The sequence below is a fragment of the Cervus elaphus genome, chromosome X, assembly GCF_910594005.1.
Source record: "Cervus elaphus chromosome X, mCerEla1.1, whole genome shotgun sequence".
NCBI lineage: Eukaryota > Metazoa > Chordata > Mammalia > Artiodactyla > Cervidae > Cervus > Cervus elaphus.
Genome location: NC_057848.1, coordinates 27,154,816 through 27,182,796, shown reverse-complemented (window position 1 = coordinate 27,182,796; position 27,981 = coordinate 27,154,816). Strand labels below are relative to the sequence as shown.

At 62.2% G+C, this 27,981-nt stretch overlaps 1 protein-coding gene across 5 annotated transcripts; it reads left to right on the top strand.

Annotated features, from left to right (window-relative positions):
- The first annotated feature begins 2,426 nt into the window (after nucleotides 1-2,426).
- FLNA (filamin A) lies at nucleotides 2,427-27,627 on the top strand. Of its 5 annotated transcripts, XM_043895257.1 has the most exons (49): nucleotides 2,449-2,573; nucleotides 3,084-3,201; nucleotides 5,582-5,990; nucleotides 9,058-9,306; nucleotides 9,395-9,492; nucleotides 9,614-9,761; nucleotides 10,207-10,325; nucleotides 10,420-10,497; nucleotides 10,599-10,761; nucleotides 10,838-11,038; nucleotides 11,554-11,691; nucleotides 11,777-11,900; nucleotides 12,017-12,153; nucleotides 12,255-12,448; nucleotides 12,530-12,643; nucleotides 12,734-12,877; nucleotides 13,745-13,868; nucleotides 13,952-14,112; nucleotides 14,200-14,290; nucleotides 14,385-14,554; nucleotides 14,813-14,930; nucleotides 15,022-15,284; nucleotides 15,508-16,105; nucleotides 16,195-16,368; nucleotides 16,455-16,617; nucleotides 16,695-16,855; nucleotides 16,944-17,114; nucleotides 17,493-17,616; nucleotides 17,708-17,864; nucleotides 18,496-18,685; nucleotides 18,842-18,865; nucleotides 21,076-21,323; nucleotides 21,429-21,524; nucleotides 21,708-21,810; nucleotides 21,899-22,039; nucleotides 22,146-22,274; nucleotides 22,457-22,630; nucleotides 22,724-22,885; nucleotides 22,980-23,183; nucleotides 23,260-23,412; nucleotides 23,529-23,651; nucleotides 23,773-24,039; nucleotides 24,177-24,314; nucleotides 24,472-24,587; nucleotides 25,115-25,247; nucleotides 25,961-26,137; nucleotides 26,307-26,525; nucleotides 26,611-26,814; nucleotides 27,146-27,627. In XM_043895257.1, exons 3-49 carry the CDS (start codon nucleotides 5,618-5,620, stop codon nucleotides 27,331-27,333), a joined length of 7,944 nt encoding a protein of 2,647 aa, XP_043751192.1. In that variant the 5' UTR covers nucleotides 2,449-2,573; nucleotides 3,084-3,201; nucleotides 5,582-5,617; the 3' UTR covers nucleotides 27,334-27,627. The 5 variants fall into 5 exon arrangements, with proteins under 5 accessions (XP_043751191.1, XP_043751193.1, XP_043751194.1 ...); XM_043895256.1 differs by lacking the exon at nucleotides 3,084-3,201 and having other exon boundaries at nucleotides 2,427-2,573; XM_043895258.1 differs by lacking the exons at nucleotides 3,084-3,201; nucleotides 18,842-18,865 and having other exon boundaries at nucleotides 2,427-2,573.
- Nucleotides 27,628-27,981: the final 354 nt, after the last annotated feature.

The window sequence follows — 27,981 nt, the reverse complement described above, 5'->3', positions numbered from 1 at the left end:
GTCACATCGAGGAGGAATTAGGGGCCCAGAGAAGGAAGAGACTTGTGCAGGGGCACCCAGTACAGCAGTTCATTCATGGATGTTCCCCTAGCCAGTACCTAGCCCTCGGGGTCATAACCTGGACAGTGTGGCCCATTGAGGGTTCTGAGTCAGCAGAGGAGCTGTTAGTGGAAATCTGGGCCCTTGAGGGGAGTCTTCCTGGGAAGAGTGGGCAGAGTTAAAAGGAGGCATTTCTCTGGAACTGTAGCTGGGGCAAAAAGGGCTTGGAAGCCACTGATTCCAAGTCAGTAACAAGAAGACAGTTTCTCCTTTAAGGACTGGGATTCTAAGCAATAGATTATGTAACTTGTGATCCTAGCAACATCAAAAATTGTAAGAAAAAGTAATATCAACATGAATACATTTCTCAACAGGTCCAAGGAGACGATTATTCACTGAGAGATTAATGTTTTAAGATCAGAACCTGAATCATTTGGTACAATACAAAGCTTACTTTTTCTCTTCAAGGATGTTAAAGATCCTCTGGGTTTGGCCTGGCAGTCGAATGCTTTAAAACATGGCTCAGATGGTAACAAAAGTTGTAAGATGGTGACTAGCGTGAAAATGACCATGTGGAAGGTTGTCACAATCAATATATGGCAGGGAATGGTTAGCCGACCAAAGCCTCTCAGATGACACCTTGTGTTCCGGTCCTAGGACACATCAGTCTGCCTTGGGACAGTCAGCATGGCAGCAGGAATGGAGCCACTTCTAGTGCTTTTGTGGAACCTTCAACACAAAGTGGTGGTTGAGTCGCTAAGTTGTGTCTGACTCTTGCTACCCCATGGACTGTAGCCCGCCAGGCTCCTCTGTCCATGGGATTTTCCAGGCAAGAATAGTGGAGTGGATTGCCATTTCCTTCTCTATCAACACAAGGAGCAAAAGCCTTTGTTAAAATCTTTTACTGGGGAAGAACTGGTGCTGTATAAACCCTCATTCCTCCCAGACCTGGAAAAGTAGAGACCCTGAGTTGCATGTCTCAGGGGTGTGGAGGGAGGGGAGAGAGAGAGTAAAGAGAGGATTAAAATGGAGGTGGGGGGTCCTGAGATCCAGCCATGAAGCCATTACTTCCTTTTTGCTACCCCAGCTATTGCCCCACTGATTCCCATTGCAATGCCTCTGGCAGGTGAGTGTCCCTCCTTGAAAGATAGCCTTGGTCATGAGCTACCTCGTGGACCTAAACTCAGGCTGCTCATCTATCAAGAGAGGATAACCCACTGCCATGAGCGGCGGAGGGGTGGATCCCATTAGATGGGGCGGGGAGAAACAGAGACCGAGGCCACTGCTAGGTGATCTCACCTGGGATCTAGGTGGAGAGATCATTGCCAACAAAGGCAGCAGTGGCTGCAGAGAGGCCTGAGGGCAATCAGTGCCTTCCTGTGAGTGTGCAGCGGTAGATACAAACCATGTTAGCAGTGAGAGCACACTTCTCCCTTCCTCCCCCTGTTCCTACCTGCTTCTCCCTTTTTGCCTCCCTCCCTCCCTTCTTTGCATTTTCTCCTTTAACGCAGTAGAATAAAAGAAAGATCAGAGTGCTTTTCAGATGGTAAGGGACAGTCTCACTTGGTGGAACATTTATTTCAGCCATTTGTGTCGATCTGCATGTGTGCCTGTGGGTATTGGCTCAGGATGTAAGATGCAGTTCTTCGTGAGGGTTGTGGGCACAGTGAGAAGACACTGCTTTGTGTGGCTTTCCCCGAGGAAGTGACATTTGAGCTGAATACGAAGCTGTTAATACCAGGAAATGGGCATGCAGAAGAGGAAGAGGGAGCTTGGCAGTGCCAGGGTGTGGCTGTGCCCACCCAGTTCCCGGACACTTGGCTCCTCGGCTGCACCCCACCGTCCATGCCCAGGCCTCAGGACTGCAGCTAACCGTGCTGCTGAGAATTCAGTCCATTTCTGTTGCTTGCTTCCAGGCCAGGCTTGGCACTGGGCAGGGGCCAAACCCGTGCCAGCCTGGGACGTTGGTTGGCTCGTCTTGGGGTTGGGGTCCCTGCCCCTGTGCAGATTTTCAGGTGGGAGGCGCTCAGTGCATACCTGCCAGGGCCTGTTGGACATCCCCCTCTAAGGTAGAATCCAACTTGCCCGACCAGCCCCAGGCTTGGGGTAAAGGGGGGGGCAAGACTGGACGGCTCCCTGGAGGAGGTGGCCTTCGCTGCTGGGCTGAGACGTGGGCTCTGCAGACCCTCCAGGCCACCCCTCCCCGTCAGCAGAGGGTGAGCTCATCTCATGGGGGTGGGGGGGCGTCGCCGGCTCCCCGGGCGCCTGAGCTCACGGCGCGCCCCCGCGGGGCCCCCCCCGAACCCCCCCCCCCGCTCCTGGGTGATTTTACCAATTAAGGCTTTCTCGCCGGGCCGGGTCGGGCCAGGCGCGGGGCGGGGGTGCGGCCAACAAGAAGGCGGGCGGCAGCGGCCCATTTGCGTGGAGGCGCCCGGCGCGCAGCAGACGACAACGGAGCCCCGAGGCGCCCGGCGCGGGCTCGAAGACCGGCCAGGCGCCACCCCGCGGCCGCCGGCCGCCCTCAGGGAGAGCAGGTGAGGCGTCCGCGGCGGGCACCGAGCGGAGCGGTCGGCAGGCAGCTCGCGGAGTTGGTGGGGGGGGGGGGTGCCCAGAGCCAGCTGCAAGCCCAAGTGTGGTGGTGCAGCCGCCTTCCCTGGTTTCCTGGGGAATCCGGGTCTGGTCCCGCAGTGTGAGAGCCCAACAGCCACGGGGGTCGCCCTGGGAGGGTGAACAGGGGAGGCGGGGGGCAGGTCACTGCATCACTGTCCGGGAAGGCAGGGCTCTGAGAGTAGGACGTTGTGTGGGGTCAGGGCGAGAGGCCACCTGGAAAGACACTTTGCAACCAATATGCCCCCAGGAGGGAGGTAGACCATGGGTTCCTCCCTGACATCAGTGCTCTGGGCAGTGGCTACGTTGGTTAGGGGTGTGGGGCTGGCTTCCGGGCCGCTGCGCTCCACTGGGAGGAGGGCACACGGGGTTGGCCAGGCCAGAGTCGAGGCTGGGCCCTGTCCCAGGTTGGCTTTGAGCTGGATGTTCACTGCCAGGCAGGATGTGAAGGCCAGCCCCCACACTCCCCCAGATTCCTGAGCCAAGAGGAGTAGGTGACTCACCTACTGGCCGCTGGGAGACCCACCTGCACGGGCTCCTAGCAGCGCATTCAAGGTGAGAACTCAGCACTGGAGCACTGTCAGCCTGCCTGCCACACCTGGGCTTGGGCAGCCTCTCCAGCCACCCTGTGCCTCTTTCACCAGCGGTGGGAGGGCCTGGCTTGGGGTCTGAGGGCAGGAGTGGGGGTGGGAGGCGGGGTGTGTCTAACAATATCCAAGAAATCGACTCCAAATAAGGGAAAATATGAAAGAGCTGGATTTCGGCTTCCAGGGACTGCCCGATCTGGGGGCTTTGGGATGGGGCGCCACCTGGTGGTGATACTATGTCCCCTGGGGACAAGAACTCGTTACAGCCCCATCTCTTATCACCCCCCAAATAGGGAAGAAGCCTAAGGCTGGAAGCCAGGGCTTCTGTCCCCCTTTCTGCTGGAGTTGGCTGCTGGTTACTGACGCTGACTCAGTTTCCCTGCTCTCTGAAGATTAAGAAATGAACACAGATAACCCAACTGGATGGCACTTGTCGAGTGACAATGAATTCTCAGTGTGATTCTCTCCTTGGGGGACTGGCTCTTCAGGGGGGCAGGGGGATCAGAAGGATGGCTCTCATCTCTGCTTGGATGGGGCCTGCTAGGGAGGAGTCTGCACGGGTCCCCCTCTACTGCGGGTCCCCCTCTACTGCTGTCCCTCCCACCTCCATCCCAGTCCCCAGACACCATGGTGTGGAGTTTTGCACAGGTGTGTCTAAAGTGGTCAGGCCTTTAGACTGAAAAATGTCACTGGTGAGCAAAAACCAGTGTGGGGTGCCAGGCAGCCCCAAAGCGAGCATGCTGGAGGCCAGGCGCTGACTGCAGCCCTACTGTGGGTGACACAGTCCCCAGGGCTGTGAGAGTCGGCCTTATTTGGGCATGCTGACCTAGGGGCTCCTTTCCCACTGGTCTTTAGCAGAGAACTTAGGTACTGCTAGTTGGCAGCTCAATCTATGAACCAAGCAGGAGGGATAGAGACATGCCTTTCTGGAAGAAAAAAAAAAAAAGATGTGAAGAAGGGAACATTCTGCAGAGAAGTACACAGGACCGAGGGAAGTGAGTCCACTCTGGGGACGAAGCCACAGGTAGGCTGGCTTCTCTGGACTGAAGAGGGTGGCAGTGACTGTCCCCGACAGGCCTCTTGCCTCTGTGCCTTTGCTGGTCTTAGTATCCCCACAGTGAACACCCCCCATAGTCTCCAGTTATCTACAAGAAAATGTATTTTGAGTGAATAGGTCCCCAGTGCCCTGAAGACAATCCTGGCTCCACAGCAGGCCCCGGCTGCCTTCCATGGTTTGCCTGCTTCAGTCCCCTGGCCCCCTGTCCGGGAGGCCCCTCTGCGCTCCCATGACCCTGAAGCCCACTAAGACCCAGGTGCTCAGAGCACATTATCGGAAGCCCCGGGCAGGTCCCTCTGGCAGCCTCCTGGGTCACGCTGGGCTCAGGGGCCGTCCCAGTCACGGAGGGGAAGCCCCTCGCGCCTCGAGTGGACTGCCGGTGGGTGAGGCAGGCACCCGCCATCTCTGCATGCATCGCATCACTGGGCGCCCCGTGCCAGTGCCCATTGGCATGCCCGGGCCCCTTCCAAGGCTGCTGGCTCCTGGAGCGCCAGTGGCCTCCTGGCCCAGTGCCCCATTTCCTCCGGGGTGCAGCGGGGAGGGAGGGAAGCAGTGGGGACCTGCGGGTTCAGACCAGGGTCCCGCAGAGAGGGAAGGCGTGCTGGGGCAGGGGGTCTGGGGGCGGCTTAGGGTCGGGAGGCTACGGGCTTCCCAGGCGTGGCGCGCGCGCGCCCAGCAGCGCCTAGTCTGGACCCACGCTCTCCAAGGTCTCGCCCCTTCGGATCGGGCCCTTTCTCTTGGCTGCCGGCGAGGTGGCCGGCTGGGGCGCGGACAGGGACCCCCGAGCGCTGGAGGTCGGGGGAGAGGGGGCGGCGGGGACAGAGCGGAGTCCACGTGACTCAGGGAGGGCGAGCCACCCCCCGCAGGGGCCTTGGGGAAGGAAAGTCCCTTGTATGGTGTGCCCGCTGCAGACCAAGCGGTCCCCGCTCTAGACGTTGCTTAGCCTTTCATCGCTGCAGCGTTTCCTACAGCGCGGGAGGGAGACCTCTGCATTTCCTCGCAGCTTCGCCCGCTCCGGGTCCCACCGACCCTTCCTGGTGCCTGGGGGTCGGGTCAACGCTCTGGGGCGGGGGGACTCAGGGGGGCATTCCAACGGGTGGGGCGGGGCGGGGCGGGTGCGGCCCCGAAGCCCCACCCGCAGCCCCGCCCCGCCGAGGCCCCGCCCCCTGGCCCCGCCTCTGTCAGCATTTAAAGGGCTCGCTCTTTCCGCAGAGCAACCTCAGCTGTCTGCCTCGCCCTGCGCTCGCTGAGGTGCCTGCGACTTTAATTAAAGGGCCGTCCCCTCGTCTAGGCTGCAGCACCGCCCATCAGCTCCTCGCGCCTCAAAATGAGTAGCTCCCACTCCCGGGCGGGCCAGAGCGCTGCGGGCGCGGCTCTGGGCATCGGTGCCGACACGCGAGACGCTGAGATGCCGGCCACCGAGAAGGACCTGGCGGAGGATGCGCCGTGGAAGAAGATCCAGCAGAACACGTTCACGCGCTGGTGCAACGAGCACCTCAAGTGCGTGAGCAAGCGCATCGCCAACCTGCAGACGGACCTGAGCGACGGGCTGCGGCTTATCGCGCTGCTCGAGGTGCTCAGCCAAAAGAAGATGCACCGCAAGCACAACCAGAGGCCCACCTTCCGCCAGATGCAGCTCGAGAACGTGTCGGTGGCGCTCGAGTTCCTGGACCGCGAGAGCATCAAGCTCGTGTCCATCGGTGAGGGCGCGGGCCGCCCGGTGGCGCTGGCGGGGCGAGGGCGGGGGTTTCCGCGCGTCCTCCCCTCTTCCCTGAGCCGACTCCTCGCAGACATCCCGTTAAGCTGCGGCGCTGCCCCGGGGGGCCTCGGGGCCGCCCAGCTGCGTGCGGGCCTCGAGAACAAAGGCTCGCAACCCAGCGGTGCGTGCGGACCGCTACGCGCCCCCTCCCGCCGGTCCCCGGCTGGCCCACGCCCAGGCTGAGCTCACATCCTCCACAGGCCGCGCCCCTGCCGCTGCGCCCGCGGTGGGAGAGGGCCGGGGCGGGGTGGGGGAGGTGAGAAGGCGGTGCGGCGGGCACTGGCCAAACTCTGGCCGTGAGCCCAGCGCCCCATCTCTAACGAGGGGGAGGCCAGGACTCTCCACCCACTACAGCAGTTGGGAGACGGCTCTTTGGCTTTCGGACACCGTTGTGGTTCCTAAACAGAGGCTTGGAGCTTGTGGGTCCCATTGTCTAGGACCCCTCAACTGAAGATTGCTCCAAGTTTAGATCTCCTTTTGGGAAATCCGGGCCCAGAGAGGACCATAGCTAGCCAAACAGTACCTGAGATAGGTTTGGGTGCTGGCCAGTGGAGGGAGCTGGCTTGTAGTCGCTTAGACACAGGGTTACTGTTGATCGCAGACCAAAGTCTTGCTACATGTAGGACTTGCTTTTCTGCATCTAGAATACAGGAGTTCACTGGGAGGTACTCCAACATGTGCTGGGCTCACTGCCAGCCCAGTGTCCGTGTCACTGGGCTGGTGAGGCTGGCACTGACCAGGCCTACCGCATCATTCCCAGGCACCTCTCGAGATGGGAATCACACAGGGACCGGCACCAGAACTGGTGACTTTGCGGGGGGGTGGGGGTGGCTGTGAGACAGGGAGCGAAGGGCCACCAGCTTTATTTTCTTCAGCATTCAAAGAGGCCTTCCAGTGGCCCCTGCAGCCCTAGCCCAGTCCACACTGAGCCTGAGAAAGTGAGGGACCAAGACTCAGGTGCCCCCAACCACTCTGGGCAGGTCTCGAGGGCCCCACCTCTTTTTCTGGAATGCAAGTCCAGGCCGAGGCCCACCCCCCAGTCCCATACTTAGTCTAGCCAAGCTGAGTCATCTTTGAGCCTTGGGTGGGGGGGCAACCGGATGTGGGGAGGTGAGCCACACCCCAGTTGTCTGGGGGGGGGTCTCCTCCTCCTCCCCCGCCCTTCTTCTCCTCCTCTTGTGAGCTGGCTGGAGCAGGCCTAGTTCCCAGAGCTTTGCCATATAAGGCAAAAAAATGTTGGAAAGCAGCAGTGATTAGGGGAAGGAGGGGGCAGGCTGGCCCTGGGGCTGAGGAAAGGGGGTGGGATGGGGCGGGGCCATCCAACCAGTCAGTCTCTCAACTCTTAGCCTGGTCCTTCCCGCCCTCTTTTGTGAGTTGGATGGGGACAGCCTGGGCCAGCCTCCTATGGACCAGGGGGAGGGCCCAGCCCCGGGAGGACCGATGAGCTTGGCCTTGTATGTCCCCTCATGGGTCTGGGTGGACCTCAGGCCTCCCGAGGGCTCTGGTGCCAGGCTCAGGGTTCTGGGGATGGGAAGCTGGTGGGAAAGTGCAAGTGCTCCCGTGTACTTTGTCTTCTCCGAGCCTTCCAGTCATCCCTAGCCTGAGACCCCATCTCCTGCCACTTGGCGATAGTGCAAGGCAGTGGTGTAGGACTGGGACAAGCCCCCCGTTGAGAACTGGGAGGCCACTCTGCTCTGAGTGGTGTTGAGCTGGTCTTTGAGGTGCAGCCTGCTGGGTTTAGAGGCTGCCTGGTCCCCAGCCCCCCAGTTGATTCACTGGACAAGCATTTTCTCCTGATTACTGGGGAGGGGGTGAGTGGAACCCGTCAGCAGGGATTCCAAAGATAAGCGGCCCTCCTGCGTTCTCAGGCCCAGCCCTAAGCCCCATTCCCCAAGCGCTTGAGACTGACACCCAGAAGGGCCTTGGGTGGGGAACCGAGGGGTTGCCATGGTGATGGGGTGCAGGGTGCCCGCCCTAACCACTTCCCCTGTGGTGAGCTTGGTGGCCACCCGCCTGCAGCCCAGCGGCCCGTTAAGTTAAGTGGTGCAGAGGGCGGGCAGTGGCTGAGCCTGCTGCTGAGACAGCGGGACTCTGGGACCCCACCCACAACCCCCCCGCCAAGCGGGGGGCCCTGGGTGCCTAACCCAGGCTGGCGGGCCCTGCCCCCACCATCCCCCCCCAGGCTGGGTGAGGGGGCCCCTGGAATGTGTGCTGCTCGGCATCCCGGCTGGCAGGCCATCCCTGCTGGGCCCCAGTGAGTCAGGGTCAGGCCGCTGGTTCCTTGGGGCACCCAAGCCCTCCCCTGCACCAGGCCAACGGCCCAACCCCCAGCCTGGCTCTGTCGGGGGAGGGGTGAGCACGAAGGAAGTGGGGGCAGGCGGGGGTTCACACCCTCCACCCAAAGGGTCCTTGCCCAACTTCCCCAGCCTCAGCCATTCACGCCCCCACCCTGGGCCAGCAGTCGTATTTCCCAACCCAACCCCCGCTTGACTTCCTTTTCCCCAGCGCCCGCCCAAGGGCCCTGGCATCAAGGCCCCGGGGTCCAGCTGTTCCCCCTGCCCCTTCCCTGGAGACCTCTGGAGAGGGGCCTGGGCAGCTGCAAAGCACTCACCCACACTCTCTCTGGAACCATCTTTGGGGATCAGGGCCCCATTTGCAGCCTGGGTCTGTTGCCTATCCATCCTCTGGGCCCTCATGGCCCCGGGGCTTCTGGCAGCCTCCCTGACTGTGCTGTATTGGCACTGCATGTCTGGGGGGTTTTACCCCTGAACCACCTTGATGCTCCCACAGGCACCCGCAGCCCACCCTGCCCCATGGAGGCCTCCTCCTCCTCCTCCCTGGGGCCCGCTGTCTGCCACACTTGCCAGTGCTTAGGAGTGGCCTGCTGTCCCGAGTGTGTGCTTCCGCCCCCCTCCCCCAAGCCGTGTGTGCACGTGCATCTGTGCCTATGCCCAGGGGCCCCCTGGGTTGGCTGTGCTCACCCAGCGCTGCCACTGTTGCCCTTGCAGACAGCAAGGCCATCGTGGACGGGAACCTCAAGTTGATCCTGGGCCTCATCTGGACCCTGATCCTGCACTACTCCATCTCCATGCCCATGTGGGATGAGGAGGAGGACGAGGAGGCCAAGAAGCAGACCCCCAAGCAGAGGCTGCTGGGCTGGATCCAGAACAAGCTGCCGCAGCTGCCAATCACCAACTTCAGCCGCGACTGGCAGAGCGGCAGAGCCCTGGGCGCCCTGGTCGACAGCTGTGCCCCGGGTGAGTGATGTCGGGTGTTGGGGGTGAAGGGGATGGCCTGTGATGAGGTCCCGTGGTCCTTAGACTGACGAATTTCCTCCATCTGCAGGCCTGTGCCCCGACTGGGATTCCTGGGATGCCAGCAAGCCCGTGAACAATGCACGGGAAGCCATGCAACAAGCCGATGACTGGCTGGGCATCCCTCAGGTACGCCCCTCTCCCTGGCAAGTGGGGTCTGTGTGGGGGCTGAGGTGCCCGTGGGGAGAGGTGGCGTGTCCCAGGAGCCCCAGGCTTGGAGGCCCACTGGCTCCTCCCTCTGTCCATGAAGGTGATCACCCCTGAGGAGATTGTGGACCCCAACGTGGATGAGCACTCCGTCATGACCTACCTGTCCCAGTTCCCCAAGGCCAAGCTGAAACCGGGGGCTCCCCTGCGGCCCAAACTCAACCCAAAGAAAGCCCGAGCCTACGGGCCAGGTGAGGGAGCCGGGCAGGAGTGCTCCTGCAAAGTCACCTTCTCCCCGTGGGGCCACGTCCTCTGGGAAATGTCAGCTCCTTGGGAGTCTTCCATCACGTGGCCACCGGGTTATCGACTGCCCTCCACAAGTCAGACAGGAGTGGGTCAGGGCTGATCAAAAACAGCCACTGGCTGGATGTTCCCACACATCACACCCACCCAAGGCAGAGTGTGTTTAGGGAGTAAGGACCCATCTGCTTTGCTGTAAGTGAACTTGAGACCCAGCCAGGGTATCCGATGGGAGCCTGAGCCCCGGCACGCTCGAGCAAGCATTCTAGAAAACAGGCCCAGGCCTGTCCCACAAGAGCACCAGTTCAGAAGGGAATAGGGAGGGGTGCTGAGCCCGTGCAGGTGAGAGGGTGGCCCTGACGGCCAACCCGTGGCTTCCTCACCCTTCCTGGGCAGGCATTGAGCCCACGGGCAACATGGTAAAGAAGAGGGCAGAGTTCACTGTGGAGACCAGAAGCGCCGGGCAGGGAGAAGTGCTGGTGTACGTGGAGGACCCGGCCGGGCACCAGGAGGAGGTAAGGCAGCCCGAAGGTAGGGCCTGGCATTTCCAGGCCTCCATGTGCCGGGGACTGCTCCGAACAAAGACTCACAGGCTCCTTCCCACCCTAGGCCAAGGTGACCGCCAATAACGACAAGAACCGTACCTTCTCTGTCTGGTATGTCCCCGAGGTGACGGGGACTCACAAGGTGAGCCCTCAGCCTGAGGGGAGACTGGGAGCAAAAGCTGTGGCCGGGGGAATCCTAACCCTGGCCTCACGGCCTGCCCCTCCTGCCCCTCCTGGGAACAGGTCACCGTGCTCTTTGCCGGCCAGCACATTGCCAAGAGCCCCTTTGAGGTGTACGTGGACAAGTCCCAGGGAGACGCCAGCAAAGTGACTGCCCAGGGCCCTGGCCTGGAGCCCAGCGGCAACATCGCCAACAAGACCACCTACTTTGAGATCTTCACGGCGGGTGAGCAGAGGGTGCTGAGGCTGGCAGGCCCGTGGGAGGAGGAGAGGCTGGAAGCTGAGCCGCTGCTTCCCGGCAGGTGCAGGCACAGGCGAGGTGGAGGTGGTGATCCAGGACCCGGCAGGCCAGAAGGGTACCGTGGAGCCTCAGCTGGAGGCCCGGGGCGACAGCACATATCGCTGCAGCTACCAGCCCAGCGTGGAGGGCGTCCACACGGTGCACGTCACTTTTGCCGGGGTGCCCATCCCTCGCAGCCCCTACACAGTCACTGTAGGCCAAGGTAGGCCACCCCAGCTGCCTTCTGCAGGGCACAGCTCCAGCTGGGCGGTCTTGGAGGGATGGCAGCCGGGCAGGTGCTGCTGCAGCCCCGCCCTGGCTCCTGGGGCGTCTGTGCTTCCACTGTTTGGGCCTCCTCCTCCTCCTCCTCTCGCCTTCTCCCTCTCTCTCTCTCTCCACGCTTTCACCTTCGGAAGAACTCGCTCCAGCTGTCTAGAAACCTGCTGCTCTCTGCTCTGCCCACAGGGTCAACGGTACTTGGATCTGTCTTCCTCGGGGGTTGGGGGTGGATGGGATGGGTGGGGGGACTGTTGGGGGAGCTGGTGTGGATGGAGCACAGGGGAGGAGGCCTGCCACGTCCAGGCCTGGGCCCCAGGTCCTTGGGTCATGGTCCCTTCCGGTTCTTTCTTACACGGCCCTCACCATCCTGGGCGGCCCACTGGCCCAGTCCGGTGGGAGACAAGGGAGGGAGTGGCCCCGCACCAGCTCCCAGCAGCTCAACCAGTCCTCTGCTCACAGCTTGTAACCCAGGTGCCTGCCGCGCCGTCGGCCGGGGTCTCCAGCCCAAGGGTGTGCGAGTGAAGGAGACGGCCGACTTCAAAGTGTACACAAAGGGGGCAGGCAGTGGAGAGCTGAAGGTCACCGTGAAGGGCCCCAGTAAGTTGGCCTGTGGCTGGGGTGGGGCGATGCCAGCCTCTGGCCACTGCTCAGCAGGCCTGAGGCCTCCCTTTGTCTCTGACAGAGGGAGAAGAGCGTGTGAAGCAGAAGGACCTGGGCGATGGTGTCTATGGCTTCGAGTATTACCCCATGGTTCCCGGCACATACACCGTCACAATCACATGGGGTGGCCAGAATATCGGGCGCAGGTAAGGCCCTGGATGAGCGCTTTAGAGGTGGCACACCTCCTCCCCTGCAGGGCTCTGGCCAGCCCGCCTCCAGGATGGGCACTTCGGCACTCTCCTGGGTGGCTCTCTCCTTGCAGTCCCTTCGAGGTGAAAGTGGGCAGCGAGTGTGGCAATCAGAAGGTGCGGGCTTGGGGCCCCGGGCTGGAGGGCGGTGTCGTCGGCAAGTCTGCAGACTTTGTCGTGGAGGCCATCGGCGACGATGTGGGCACCCTGGGTGAGTATGCGCTTGTGATGGGGGTTCCCCAGGGGCAGAGGCTGGCGAGGGCCACCCTCCCAGGGCTCCAGGGCCCTCACGGAGCTGGCGGCTATTGTCAGGCTTTTCGGTGGAGGGCCCATCGCAAGCCAAGATCGAATGTGATGACAAGGGTGATGGTTCCTGCGATGTGCGCTACTGGCCACAGGAGGCTGGCGAGTACGCAGTGCACGTGCTGTGCAATAGTGAGGACATCCGTCTCAGCCCCTTCATGGCTGACATCCGCGACGCACCCCAGGATTTCCATCCAGACAGGGTAAAGAGCGTGTGCCGCTGGGTGGGAGGGTCTGAGGGGGCCGGCACTCTGTGCCCTGAGAACTGGGTGGCCTCCCATTAGGTGAAGGCACGTGGGCCTGGATTGGAGAAGACTGGTGTGGCCGTGAACAAGCCGGCAGAGTTCACAGTGGATGCCAAGCACGGCGGGAAGGCTCCTCTCAAGGTCCAAGTCCAGGTGAGGTGCTCCCCGCGTCGGGAGCAGGCTGGGCAGGTGCCCAGACCTGGGCACTGACCAGAAGGCCACTTGCTCCTGCCCATTTTGCAGGACAATGAGGGCTGCCCCGTGGAGGCAACGGTCAAGGACAACGGCAACGGCACTTATAGCTGTTCCTACGTGCCCCGGAAGCCGGTGAAGCACACGGCCATGGTGTCCTGGGGAGGCGTCAGCATCCCCAACAGCCCCTTCCGGGTGAGCCTTTAGCCTGCTTCCCTGCTTCCTTTGATACAACTCTGTTTGATGAAACTCGCGTGCCATACAGCTGACCCCTTTCCAGTATCCAAATTGGTGGTTTTGGGTGAGTTCCGAGTTGTGCAGCCATCACCATGATAGAAGATGAGGCTGTTTTCACCACCCCCTAAAGAAAGTCAGCAACCCTCCAAAGGCCCCTGCTCTGGCCTAAGCAGCCTCTCTGCTCTCTGCTTTCTGGCTGGGTGGGGATGGACTTGTTTCCCCTGTGGACTATATACCGTGAGTAATTGCTTCTTGCCTCTCGACGGCTGGATGATACACCATTGTGTGGATAGACCACGTTTTCTGTTTCCAGTCATTTGTTGATGGACATTTGGGAGTTTTTTCGCCTTTTGGCTGTCAGGAGCTGTGCTATGAATGTTCCAGTATGGGTGTTAGAGGGGACGAGTGATCTCATGTCTCTGGGTGGATAAATACCAAAAATGGAATTGCAGCATCATATGGTTGCTTGTGTTTGGAAAAGGAAAGGAAAGTCGCTCAGTCATGTCCAACTCTTTGCAACCCCATGGACTGTAGCCCACCAGGCTCCTCTGTCCATGGGATTTTCCAGGCAATAATACTGGAATGGGTTGCCATTTCCTTCTCCAGGAGATCTTCCCGACCCAGGAATCGATCCTGGGTCTCCAGCATTGTAGGCAGACACTTTACTGTCTGAGCCACCAGGGAAGTCTGCTTGTGTTTGAGGGGCCACCAAATGATTTCTGACGGTGGTGGCACCACTCTGCGTGCCCGCCAGCGGTTGGTCAGAAAGCCCCTGCCTGTCCTCCAGGCTAGTTGTAACCCTGCGCTTGCCCCTATGCCCTGCAGGTGAATGTGGGCGCTGGCAGCCACCCGAACAAGGTCAAGGTGTACGGCCCAGGAGTGGCCAAGACAGGACTCAAGGCTCACGAGCCCACCTACTTCACTGTGGACTGCACGGAGGCTGGCCAGGGTAAGGCCCTGCCTCGGGACTGGGTGGCCAGTGGATGTGGCATCCCTGTGACATCACCAGCCCCATGCCCTCCTCCACTGCAGGTGACGTCAGCATCGGCATCAAGTGTGCCCCGGGCGTGGTGGGCCCTGCCGAGGCCGACATTGACTTCGACATCATCCGCAATGACAACGACACCTTCACGGTCAAGTACACCCCCCGTGGGGCTGGCAGCTATACCATCATGGTGCTCTTTGCTGACCAGGTGGGTGCTGCCACTCCTGGCCCCCAAAGATGGCTGGGTGTTGGAGTGCTGCTCGCCTCTCAGCCCTTCTCCTCTCACCTCTTGCAGGCTACACCCACCAGCCCCATCCGGGTCAAGGTGGAGCCCTCCCATGATGCCAGCAAGGTTAAGGCAGAGGGTCCCGGCCTCAGTCGCACCGGTGAGGATGAGGACCCCGTGGGGAGGTCGAGGCACTGAACAGGGTATGTGTGTGTGCGTGCAGGAGCCCCTAGAGGGTTGCTGTATCTCCTCAGGGGTCGAGCTTGGGAAACCCACCCATTTCACGGTCAACGCCAAGGCCGCTGGCAAAGGCAAGCTGGATGTCCAGTTCTCGGGGCTGGCCAAGGGGGATGCGGTGCGTGATGTGGACATCATTGACCACCATGACAACACCTATACTGTCAAGTACACGCCTGTGCAGCAGGTAGCCAGCTCCCTTGACCCCCTGTGGCCACACCCGTCCATACACCTGCTGATCCTGCGGGCCCCCTTCACGTGGTGGGCTGGGTGGCTGGCTCCAAGAGACTTTGTGCCCACTCTGGTTTCTCACCTGGGACAGAGTGGGCAAGCAGTTGGGGGGTACAGTGTCTCTGACCACTCAACCCCAATGCCCAAGTTGGGAAGGCATGGGCCAGGGGAGCTCAGCCATGACCCCTGACCCTGTCTTCTGTACCCCTCCCAGGGCCCAGTGGGCATCAATGTCACTTACGGAGGTGATGCTATTCCCAAAAGCCCCTTCTCAGTGGGGGTGTCTCCAAGCCTGGATCTCAGCAAGATCAAGGTGTCCGGCCTGGGAGAAAGTAAGTTGCTGGGGCCCTAGCATGGCCACTGGCGATGCCCGGGCTGCCTGAGCGGCCTCACAGTCCTGTCTTCCCCCCATCGCTTCAACAGAGGTGGATGTTGGCAAAGACCAGGAGTTCACAGTCAAGTCCAAGGGCGCCGGAGGCCAGGGCAAAGTGCTGTCGAAGATTGTGGGCCCCTCGGGGGCAGCGGTGCCCTGCAAGGTGGAGCCAGGCCTCGGGGCTGACAACAGCGTGGTGCGCTTTGTGCCCCGTGAGGAGGGGTCCTATGAGGTCGAGGTGACCTACGATGGCGTGCCTGTGCCCGGCAGCCCCTTTTCCCTGGAAGCCGTGCCCCCCACCAAGCCTAGCAAGGTAAGGGGGGTGCCAGGGCCACAGCCCATGTCTGCTTTGGACTCACCCTTACCCCTTCTCCTCTTGGTCCTTCTGAGCAGGGCCCTGCTCGGGCCTGTGCCCACCTGGTAGGGGAGGGAAGCCGGAACGAGAAGAGAGACAGATGGAGTCAGGCTGGGGTCTGAGGGTCAAGGGTCAGAGACCAGGTGCAGCTTGGGCTCCTGACCGGCCCCTCCTCCCCCAGGTGAAAGCCTTTGGGCCAGGGCTGCAGGGGGGCAGTGCGGGGTCTCCTGCCCGCTTCACCATCGACACAAAGGGCGCCGGCACGGGCGGCCTGGGCCTGACGGTCGAAGGCCCCTGTGAAGCTCAGCTCGAGTGCCTGGACAACGGGGATGGTACATGCTCTGTGTCCTACGTGCCCACCGAGCCTGGGGACTACAACATCAACATCCTCTTTGCCGACACCCACATCCCCGGCTCCCCATTCAAGGCCCACGTGGTTCCCTGCTTCGACCCGTCCAAGGTCAAGTGCTCAGGCCCTGGGCTAGAGCGGGCCACTGCCGGGGAGGCCGGCCAGTTCCATGTGGACTGCTCAAGCGCGGGCAGCGCGGAGCTGACCATCGAGATCCGCTCTGAGGCGGGCCTGCCAGCTGAGGTGCACATCCAGGACCACGGCGATGGCACGCACACCATCACCTACATCCCCCTGTGCCCTGGGGCCTACACCGTCACCATCAAGTATGGTGGCCAGCCCGTGCCCAACTTCCCCAGCAAGCTGCAGGTGGAGCCCGCAGTGGACACCTCAGGCATCCAGTGCTATGGGCCCGGGATTGAGGGTCAAGGTGCGAGGCTCTGCCGTTGGACATGGGGGTGGGGGAACCGGGGCCCCTGGAGCCCCCGTCTTCCTTTTCACATTCCCCTCCCTCCGCAGGTGTCTTCCGAGAAGCCACCACCGAGTTCAGCGTGGACGCCCGGGCTCTAACGCAGACTGGAGGGCCCCACGTCAAGGCTCGCGTGGCCAACCCCTCAGGCAACCTGACTGAGACCTACGTGCAGGACTGTGGCGACGGCACGTACAAAGTGGAATACACACCTTATGAGGAGGGTGTGTGTCGGGGCGCCGGAGGGACTGTGGGGGGTGAGGGGGCAGGGCAGTCTGGGGCCCTCCTAAGCCAGCTTGCCCTCCTGCAGGACTCCACTCTGTGGATGTGACCTATGACGGCAGTCCTGTGCCCAGCAGCCCCTTCCAGGTGCCAGTGACTGAAGGCTGCGACCCCTCCCGAGTGCGCGTCCACGGGCCAGGCATCCAAAGCGGCACCACCAACAAGCCCAACAAGTTCACTGTGGAGACCAGGTGGGCGAGAGCCACAGAAGCAGGGGCCACGGTGGGTGTTAGAAGTCAGGGGATAACGAGCTGTCTGTTTGGACTAGGGGAGCTGGCACGGGGGGCCTGGGCTTGGCTGTCGAAGGCCCCTCTGAAGCCAAGATGTCCTGCATGGACAACAAGGATGGCAGCTGCTCGGTTGAGTACGTCCCCTATGAGGCCGGCACCTACAGCCTTAACGTCACTTATGGCGGCCACCAAGTACCAGGTGAGGAAGCCGGTCGGCTGGGGCCCAGCTGGGGCCACCTGCCTGCCCTCCAGCTTGTCTCAGAAATGCCACCTCTCGGCCCCCACAGGCAGTCCTTTCAAGGTCCCTGTGCACGATGTGACAGACGCGTCCAAGGTCAAATGCTCTGGGCCTGGCCTGAGCCCGGGCATGGTCCGTGCCAACCTCCCTCAGTCCTTCCAGGTGGACACGAGCAAGGCTGGCGTGGCCCCACTACAGGTCAAAGTGCAGGGGCCCAAAGGTGAGTGCCTGGGGTGTGGGGGTCAGGTCAGGAGAGCCTAGTCCCCTGAGGGATGGGGTCTCGCACACTTTGGGGTGGGACACAGGTGAGCAGGCAGTTGATGGAGGAGCCTCAGGTGACACCAGAGCCAGTGACCTGGTGAAGGGGACCAAAAGGACATAGACCACTGAGCAGAGGTGGGAAGGAGAGAAGACAAGGGCCCAGGTGGTACCCAGATTAGTGTCTCACGTCAGAGAGGCTCAGGGCTGTTCCTGGGGATGGGCAGGGCTAGGCCTGGGGTGTGGGCTGACTATACATGGCTCAGATCCGACTTTCTAGTATAGTGGGCCTAGGAACCCAGAGCACCAACTGAGGCTCTGTCTCTGGGACTGGGGTCAGGCCTGGTGGAGCCGGTGGACGTGGTGGACAATGCCGATGGCACCCAGACTGTGAACTATGTGCCCAGCCGTGAGGGGCCCTACAGCATCTCAGTGCTGTATGGAGATGAAGAGGTGCCCCGCAGGTAAGGGGCAGGGCCCCCTGTCTTAGGGGAGGGGGCCATGGCCTGGGCACCAAGAGCCATCCTAACCATCCACAACATCCTGGCCTGACAGTCCCTTCAAGGTTAAGGTGCTGCCTACACACGATGCCAGCAAGGTCAAGGCCAGCGGCCCAGGGCTCAACACCACGGGTGTGCCTGCCAGCCTGCCTGTGGAGTTCACCATTGATGCCAAGGACGCTGGGGAGGGCCTGCTAGCTGTCCAGATCACGGTGAGTGGGCCACGTGGGGGCCACCTGGCCCTGCTGTTTTGCAACTCTGGGTCCATGGCAGGTGGGGAGGGGAGGGACCCGGGCCTGAGGTCCACAGCCTGGGGCAGATGAGCCAGTTTGGGGTCTCTGGTCTCCACTGGGAGCCGGGCCCCCACCTCTAGGATGGTGGTCACAGACCCAGGCTTCCCCCACACATATACTTGCTCACTTCTGATGTCACCAAAGCCCTTAGTGCCTCAGCTTTTCTGCCTGTAACATTCTCCGGGGCCAGGTATAAGGCTGGGACTCTGGGATCTTTCAGAGGAGCTCGTCCTACTGCTGGGGCTGGCCCTGGGGTAGAGGACTGGGGCTGAGAGGTGTTCGTGGGGATAAAGCAGGATGGGTGCCAAGTTTCCTGGCTGTGCCTGTCAACATGAGAGAGGCGGGGGGGACTGGGCATTTGGGGGCTTCCCTTGTGGACCTTGCCCATGGGGAAGTAAAGGACAGTGCTGGATGCAGGCAGCTGTTTTGGGCCATGGTGGCTGACCCTGCAGCAGCAGTGTTTGACGCTTGATCCTCTGAGAGGGCCTGAGGGAATCCCGGGCCAAGGTGAGCTTGGACCAACTGTTCTTCCCTGTACTCTGCTACACAGGACCCGGAGGGCAAGCCCAAGAAGACACACATCCAAGACAACCATGACGGTACTTACACGGTGGCCTACGTGCCAGACGTGACAGGCCGCTACACTATCCTCATCAAGTATGGTGGTGATGAGATCCCCTTCTCCCCATACCGTGTCCGCGCTGTGCCCACAGGGGATGCCAGCAAGTGCACCGTCACAGGTGAGCCCAGCGTGCCAGCGGCCACGGCGCTCAGCACGGGGCTTGGGTGTGCCTGTGTGCAAGGGCTCGCTGCTTGGGGCGGCGTGTGGGAGTGGGGGCCGCCCCCTTGAGTGACTCACCTGACCTTTCTCCTTGCTCTCTGCCCTCTCACCTCAGTGTCAATCGGAGGTCACGGGCTAGGTAAGCTGCTTGCTGGGGCCACTCCCAATGCCCCTTCTGCCCAGAGGGCAGCTTCCTTTCCTCTTCCGGCTGATTCCCAGGACAGTTCCAGCTGCAGCTCTTGGCAGGGACAGAGGGGAGGAACTGGAGGGTTAGGGCCCAGGGAGGCCTCCGGAGCTGGGCATGAGTGCTCTGGCCCTCCCCCTCTCTGGGCCTCCATTTTTCCACCTGAGAAGTCGGGTTGCAGCTGTGAGCTTTGGGGCGAGGTGCATCCCAAGAGGCACCCCCCTGGGGGCTCTGGGGTCTGGGGATCTTGGCGCCCTGGGGCAGTCCCAGGGGCGGGCAGCAGGCCTGGTCTCTTTTCACTTCTTCCTTCTGAGTCCAGGGTCTCCCCCAAGCAGCGGGAGTCCCCGGCCCCAGCCAGATCCACAGACCCCTGTCCCCACCTCCCAGGGGCCTCCGCGTCCCGGGCCGGGGGAGGTGCCGGTGCATGAGTGGGTGGGGCTGGCTGGTAGTGCCGTAGCACCAGCATCGACTGCTTGGGTGGCCAGCATGGCGGGGCCCGGCCCAGCCTCAGAGTGCCAAACTGCACTCGGTGGCCCACCCTCTTCCCGCCTCCCTCCCTCCCCGCCGCTCCCAGCAGTGACGTTATTCAGATGGTCCCCAACCAGACCTGGGAGGGGAGGCCTGCCCCAGCCAGGGATGCCAGTAAGAGGCCACAAGCACATGGGAGCCTCTGGAGGCTGGAGGCCTGGACCTTGGCCGAGGCGACCCTGGAGAAAGCTAGAGGGCAGCAGGGGTTTGATGACTCTGTCCAGGGGGCCTCAGGGTCTGAGATGACACTGTGTGCTTGGACCAGGGGGTAGGACCTTGGGGACCAGAGGCAGGGTCGAGACTGGGGCTGAGAGAGCGGTCTCGGTTTACCTTGGCCGCCATGTGCCAACCGAGGCAAAGAGCCCAGTTGGGGAACTGAAGTCACTTCAGTATCAGTTGCAGGGCTGGCTTGGGCTAGGCTGTTGGTGGGTGGGTGGGGCTTGAGGGGAGAACTAAATTGTGGGGGTGGGGGGCTTCAAGGGTGGAGCAGTGCAAACCTGCTGAAGAGCTGGGTGCTGGGCAGGGAGCGCGGGCAGTTGGGGCCAACTGAGGTTTGAGCCCAGGCTACTCGCTAGATGGTGGGTCCAGGTTCTGAGCCAGGGACAGCTGGTGTGGCTGTGTGAGGTGAGGCCTCCCAGGGTGAGCTGGGCAGTGGGGGTCCAGGCGTAGCATTCTGGAGTCCCGCAAAGTGGGCACCCTTAGTGGATAGGATGGCTCAGGGGCCGGCCAACTGGCCGGCTGGGGACCCCCTTGAACTCGGTCCTGGGGTGGGTTCGGTGTTGCCAGTTGCTTCCCTGGCAGGGACCGGGCTCCAGAAAGCACTCGCTGCCAGGCCTCATGGTCCCCAGCCCCCTGAGCCTCCATGGCTGAGCCCAGATCATAACGTCACTGTCCCTTCCCTCTGCTCTCACCGCCTCGCAGCTGTGGCTCTGGCTTGGCCCCCCTGCCCCCCTGCCCCCTGGGTGCTGGCCACCCCTCCCCCCGCTGCGCTGCGCTGCCTGGGTGCTAACCCCGCTGCCTCCCTGCTTCCCTGCTCCCGGCTCCCTGCCTGCACCGGGCCGTGTCCGGCCGCCCCTTCTCTGCAAGCCTCCGGTCGAGCGAGCCTTCTCAGTTGTCAGGAAACTCCAGTTGCACCTTCAGGCCCCAGGGGCGGGGGACAAGTGTCACATGCCCCACGCTGCAGCAGGACTCCGCCTCACCGCGTCTGCACACGGCACTGGGGACCAGGGCCTGGCCACAGGGGTGAAGGCAGCCCAGAGCTCGGCTGTCAGTCAGCATGGTCCAGGGCACCACCGGCTGAGGCCAAGTTGGCGGGGGAGATGGCAGCAAATGCTTAGGCCCCGGCAGTGGCCTTGGGGCTTTCCAGGCCCTTCTCAGACTCCTGGGTACCACCCACTGGGCTTTTCCCACGTGGCGGGGATACCCCCTGAGACAAAACTCCTGGGTTCAGGTGGTTCAGGGGAACCTTTCCTGCCTTCTGAGAAATCACTCACCATCCCAGCTTGGGGGGCGGGAGGCCTGGCTGTGCTTGGTGGTTGGCAGTAAGAGGCCTTGGCGGCTGACACATGGACAGCAATGGCCTGAGCACCAAGCTCATGCCCCGGCTCCCCCTTTGGGGACCCACCCTGCCCCACCAGGTGCTGGCATCGGCCCCACCATCCAGATCGGGGAAGAGACCGTGATCACCGTGGACACCAAGGCAGCGGGCAAAGGCAAGGTCACCTGCACCGTGTGCACCCCTGACGGCTCCGAGGTGGATGTGGACGTGGTCGAGAATGAGGATGGCACCTTTGACATCTTCTACACGGCTCCCCAGCCCGGGAAATACGTCATCTGCGTGCGCTTCGGTGGCGAACACGTGCCCAACAGTCCCTTCCAAGTGACGGTCAGGAGGGACCAGGGCTGGGGGGGTCTGGGTGGGGACCTGGCTCGCCGCCCCCATGGGGCTCACAGGTGTGGACAGCCTCAAGCTCTGTGCCTTGCTCTGCAGGCTCTGGCTGGAGAGCAGCCCACAGCACAGCCGCCATTACGGCCTCAGCAGCTGGCGCCACCATATACCTACGCCCAGGGGGGCCAACAGACCTGGGTATGGCTTGCCCTGCCGCCTCCCAGCTCACCCTGCCCTCGGGGACACTTGCAGACGGGCCAGCTGGGTGTCCCATGAGGCCCTGTTCCGCCATCTGCGAGGAGGGACTCCGGAGTCTGCCACTCGGGACTCCCTTTCCCTCCAGCTCCTCACTCAGGCCTTCTGTGTCCCCACCCCCCGCAGGCCCCAGAAAGGCCCCTGGTGGGGGTCAACGGGCTGGATGTGAGCAGCCTGAGGCCCTTCGACCTTGTCATCCCCTTCACCATCAAGAAGGGCGAGGTCACTGGTGAGTGCGGCTGGGAAGGGGCTAGGGAGCCACAGAGGCTGGAGGGTACACGTGGGCTGCCCTGACCCAGGCCCCCCCTGCCCTGCAGGAGAGGTGCGGATGCCCTCGGGCAAGGTGGCACAGCCTGCCATCACCGACAACAAGGATGGCACTGTGACTGTGCGCTACGCCCCCAGTGAAGCCGGCCTGCACGAGATGGACATCCGCTACGACAACATGCACATCCCAGGTACGTCAGCTCAGCATGCCAGACCACCTTCTGGGGGAGCGGGCTGTGGGACAGACTTGGGGATGATGGGAGGCCCCGGTCCATGTGGTCCCTCTTCCTACTGCAGGAAGCCCCCTACAGTTCTACGTGGATTATGTCAACTGTGGCCACGTCACAGCCTATGGGCCAGGCCTCACCCACGGGGTGGTGAATAAGCCTGCTGTCTTCACTGTCAACACCAAGGATGCGGGCGAGGGTGAGCGGCAGCTCTCATCTTGACCTGCCTCTGTGGGGCAGGATGCCATCATCTGGTGGAGGGGCTGGACACGGGAGATGCTCCCCAAGCTGGGCTCCCCACCCAACCCCTGGCCTCCGCTTGCCCAGTTGGTGCAGTGTCCCCTGGGCACAGTTCCTACCCTCACTCACAACTCTCTCCAGGGGGCTTGTCCCTGGCCATTGAGGGCCCCTCCAAAGCAGAGATCAGCTGCACTGACAACCAGGACGGGACGTGCAGTGTCTCCTACCTGCCCGTGTTACCTGGTGACTACAGCATCCTGGTCAAGTACAATGAACAGCACATCCCGGGCAGCCCCTTCACTGCCAGGGTCACAGGTAGGGGACGGCCCGGAGTGGTGACAAAGGCAGCTGGCAGAGGGGGCGGTCTGCCTCTCGGTGCCTGGACACACAGTGACTGACCCCTGCCAGGTGACGACTCCATGCGCATGTCCCACCTGAAGGTGGGCTCTGCCGCCGACATCCCCATCAACATCTCTGAGACGGACCTCAGCCTGCTGACCGCCACAGTGGTGCCCCCCTCGGGCCGGGAAGAACCCTGTCTGCTGAAGCGGCTGCGCAATGGCCACGTGGGTAAGAGGCTGGGCAGCAGGGCCTTCCAAGAGGGAGGGAAGCTGGAAGGGGTTTGCATATCTTTCCCTGGCTGACAGCCCCACCCTGTGTCCAGGGATCTCGTTCGTGCCCAAGGAGACAGGGGAACACCTGGTGCATGTGAAGAAGAATGGGCAGCACGTGGCAAGCAGCCCCATTCCGGTGGTGATCAGCCAATCAGAGATCGGGGATGCCAGCCGCGTGCGGGTCTCAGGCCAGGGCCTCCACGAAGGCCACACCTTTGAGCCAGCAGAGTTTATCATTGATACACGTGATGCAGGTAGGCGGTAGGGACCTGGGAGCTAGGGTCAGACCACCATACTTGGCCCCCTGGCTCAGGGGTGTCTCGTCCACAGGCTATGGGGGGCTCAGCCTGTCCATTGAGGGTCCCAGCAAAGTAGACATCAACACAGAGGACCTGGAGGATGGCACATGCAGGGTCACCTACTGCCCTACGGAGCCTGGCAACTATATCATCAACATCAAGTTTGCTGACCAGCATGTGCCCGGTGGGTACAGCACCTGTGTGCCTCCCCCACGGCTGGACGACCCTCCGTGCCACACCCCGGGGTCCCCCAGCAGAGGGTAACCTGTCCGGGGTATGGGTTGTGTCTTCTTTCTGCAGGCAGCCCCTTCTCCGTGAAGGTGACAGGCGAGGGGCGCGTGAAAGAGAGCATCACACGCAGGCGACGGGCCCCGTCAGTGGCTAATGTTGGCAGTCACTGTGACCTCAGCCTCAAGATCCCAGGTGGGAGCTGTGGCAGCCCAGGCGGGTCCCAGGGAGGCCTAAGCACCAGCCCTGGGGGGGCCCCCAGATAGAGAGGCATGGCCTGGGTCTCCCGCTCACCTGGCTGTTCCCCCACCTGCAGAAATTAGCATCCAGGACATGACAGCCCAGGTGACTAGCCCATCAGGCAAGAGCCACGAGGCTGAAATCGTGGAAGGGGAGAACCATACCTACTGCATCCGCTTTGTGCCCGCTGAGATGGGCATGCACACGGTCAGCGTCAAGTACAAGGGCCAGCATGTGCCCGGGAGCCCTTTCCAGTTCACCGTGGGGCCCCTGGGGGAAGGGGGAGCCCACAAGGTCCGTGCCGGGGGCCCTGGCCTGGAAAGGGCTGAAGCCGGAGTGCCAGGTAGGCCTGCTTCCTTCGGGACTCTGGCTGCTCCCAGCTGGGGGTGCAGTGGGAGGGAGGAAGTCTCCAGCAGCCCCTGCTGGGGTGGGGGGCACAGGGCACAGCCCTCCATGAGGACACACTCTACTTTCCTGCAGCCGAGTTCAGCATTTGGACCCGGGAAGCTGGCGCGGGGGGCCTGGCCATTGCTGTCGAGGGCCCCAGCAAGGCCGAGATCTCCTTCGAGGACCGCAAGGATGGCTCCTGTGGCGTGGCTTACGTGGTCCAGGAGCCAGGTACTGAGTCTGGCTGGGGCCGGCAGGCTGCCCCTGGGGGTGGGTGCTGGTCTGGGTCTATGCAGACAGCCCCGCCTTCTCCCCCCCCCCCACCCGGAGGGCCCAGGGCTGTTGGGGGGAGGTATGCATGGCTGTCTTGTTCTCACTTCCTGTCCAGGTGACTATGAGGTGTCGGTCAAGTTCAACGAGGAGCACATCCCTGATAGCCCTTTCGTGGTGCCTGTGGCTTCTCCGTCTGGTGACGCCCGCCGCCTTACTGTTTCTAGTCTTCAGGTGAGGCACTGAGAGAAACCGCCCGCCTGGGGCTCCTGTGCCCGGCCAGACCAGAGCCCCTGTGTCCAGGGACCCCGCCAGCCCGGCTCAGGGCACCGGGCTGCTTCTGCTCTGGCCGGGAACAGCCCACGCCTGGGTCGGCAGGACGCACCCCTGACGGCCGCGTGGAGTTTTTCTCGTGTCTCAGGTCTAAAGGCTTTGAACAGAAGCCTGTGCCCCTTGAGCACCAGGGCTGAGGTTTAAAGAGGGACAGCCGCCTGCCAGGGCTGCTGAGTGCTGCTCGCGGGCCGGAGTCCGTCCCGCTTCCCGCCTGCCCGCTGTGTGCCTGGAGCGTGTGGGGCTAGGGGTTCGGGGTGTGTGCCTGGAGCTTGCTGCCCCTTGAGAAGCGCTGGCTCTCCCTCTTTAAACCCACTTGGACGCCAGATGGGTAAGTGCCTCCCCCTGGGCCTCCTGCTTCTCGGGCCCAGCCTCCCCTCGCCCCACACCCCAAGCCTCCACTATCCTAACCACGTCTGCTGTGCTTCCAGGAGTCAGGGCTAAAGGTCAACCAGCCAGCCTCTTTTGCAGTCAGCCTGAATGGGGCCAAGGGGGCAATCGATGCCAAGGTGCACAGCCCCTCAGGAGCCCTGGAGGAGTGCTATGTCACCGAGATCGACCAAGGTGAGGCCCTGCCCGGCCACCCAGCCATCCACCCGGGCACTGCTGGGAGCAGTGGGCCTCCTCAGGCTGGCCCTGCTCACTGGAAGCAGGCTGAGAGTGTAAAGCAAGGCACACAGTCTTCAAGCAGCCGAGACAGGGCCTGGGCTTCCCGCCCCCTACTTGGGACCCAAGCACTTGGGGACTGGGCTCAGCAGCCATGCTGCTAGAAAGGACAAAGCCTTCTGCAGGCACGATCCTGCCGTCTCTTACAAGAGAGACCCCAAGTCTAGCAGTGGGGCCTGCAAGGGTATGAAACTCACAGACAGGCTTGGGGGTGGGAGGAGCTGCTCAGTCAATTTGACTAGTCCATGGGTGAGTCCTGCCCCTTGCTGGCTGTGTGACCTAGAGCAAGTTCTTGCCTGTCTCTGGGCCCCCGTTTACATGTGGTGGATATGGCATTCAGGATAGCCTTTCTAAAGAGGCACTGAGGCGGGTGTTTTGCTTACAAAAGACTTCAGTCCAAATGTTGCAGCATCTAAAGCTAGCTTGGGCATCTAAAGCTTCATCCCTCAGGCTTCAGGATTTCTGTGCAGTGGGGTGAAGGTGCCCAGCACAGTTCCCAGAAGAAGCTAACTGGGCCCGAGACCTGCTGGACTCAGACTGGTGGGCACATGCCAGTTGCTCAGTTTTAGAGGAGGGACCCCAGGCCCATCACCTACTTCTCTGTTCCTTAGATAAGTATGCTGTGCGCTTTATCCCACGGGAGAATGGCATCTACCTGATTGACGTCAAGTTCAATGGCACCCACATCCCAGGGAGCCCCTTCAAGATCCGAGTTGGGGAGCCTGGGCATGGAGGGGACCCAGGCCTGGTGTCTGCTTATGGAGCTGGCTTGGAAGGCGGCATCACAGGTAGGTCAGCGTGGGCAGCTTCCGGTGTGTAAATACGACTAGGGTTCCCTCCTCCGAGCTCTCAGTGACAACAGGCGGCGTGTGGAGGTGACAAGACTCTGCTGGGGACTGAGGGTGGAGGGTGGGGCAACGGGCCAAGCTAGCTCTACCTACCTTCCCGTGCCCCCAGGGAGCCCAGCTGAGTTTATCGTGAACACCAGCAATGCGGGCGCTGGTGCCCTCTCAGTCACCATCGACGGGCCTTCCAAGGTGAAGATGGATTGCCAAGAGTGCCCCGAGGGCTACCGCGTCACCTACACCCCCATGGCACCTGGCAGCTACCTCATCTCCATCAAGTACGGTGGCCCCTACCACATTGCGGGCAGCCCCTTCAAGGCCAGAGTCACAGGTGAGCCTGGTGCCAGACGGCTGTTACCCACCCTATTGCCGGGCACTCCCGCCACCTCTTGGCTGCCCACTGCTCTGCCCTGCAGGTCACCGCCTCGTCAGTAACCACAGCCTCCATGAGACGTCGTCCGTGTTTGTGGACTCCCTGACTAAGACTGCCACCGTCCCCCAGCACAGCGCCCCAGGTCCAGGTCCCACTGATGCCAGCAAGGTGCTGGCCAAAGGCGTGGGGCTGAGCAAGGCCTACATGGGCCAGAAGAGCAGCTTCACGGTGGACTGCAGCAAAGCAGGTGGGCATGCGGGCCCCAGCCCTTACAGAAATGGGAGGCTGGAGAGAAATGCAGAGAGGCCGTGCCTGGGAAAGAGGGAGTGGGAACCCTCGTGGAGGGCCTTCTGGGCCCCCCTGCTAGCTCCTCTGCCCTCCAGGGCCCTGGAGGAACTGCAGGTTCTTTGGTTGTTCTGGGGGGACGGGTGCTGGCTGTTTTTAAGAAGGGCTGTCACCCCAAGACAGGCAAGGTGGGAAGGGGAGGACCCAGGGCAGGAACAAAGGGGGTCGCTGCAGTTACCACTGATGGGAGGGGGCTTGGGACCTGGCAGTGAGGCCCCGGCCCCCACCCCCAGGCAACAACATGCTGCTGGTGGGTGTGCACGGGCCCCGGACGCCCTGTGAGGAGATCCTGGTGAAACACGTGGGCAGCAGGCTCTACAGCGTGTCCTACCTGCTCAAGGACAAGGGGGAGTACACGCTGGTGGTCAAGTGGGGTGACGAGCACATCCCGGGCAGCCCCTACCGAGTCCTGGTGCCCTGAGTGCTGTGCGCCTGCCAGCCAGCAGCTCCCAGGACGAGAAGTGCCCCTGCGCCTGCCCCTCGCCACCCAAGCAGCACCCGCCCCAGCCCCGGCCAGCCCTGGCCACCCCGTCACTGCAGCCTGACCCTGCCCTGTGCTGCGCTCACCTGCCTCCACGTGGGCAAAGGAGAGAGGCTAGCAGAGGCAGCCTGCCTGTCTTCTTTGGTTCTGGAAGGGGTGTAGGGTGGGGGCCATGCACACCTGCCCGCTAGTTCTCTCCCCTAGCCAAGAGGAATAAAAGTTCTGCTTCCATTCTCCTGAGCGTGACTTGAGCTTTGTGGCAAAGAGGGCCGACAGGGTGGCTGGAGGTGCGGGCCCGGACCACAGGCTGTGGGATCTTCCGCTCCAGCCCCCCTCTGCTGCCTGGGTACCTGGGGGCTCCGCCTCCTCTCCGCCTCCCTGGGTTCCGATCCGTGCAGGCTAGGGGGTGTCTAGTGCCCCGAGAACTGAGCCTGACATGGGTGTCCTTGTCCCAGATCATACCAGGAACAGATGCTGTCCCAGGGGAAGACCAGGCCTCAGCCAGGCTACAGGAGGTTGCATGCTGGGTGGGAGGGCCAGGTAAACAGAAGGCGAAATCCCAGCAGATTCCTGGCCATGACCCAGGCA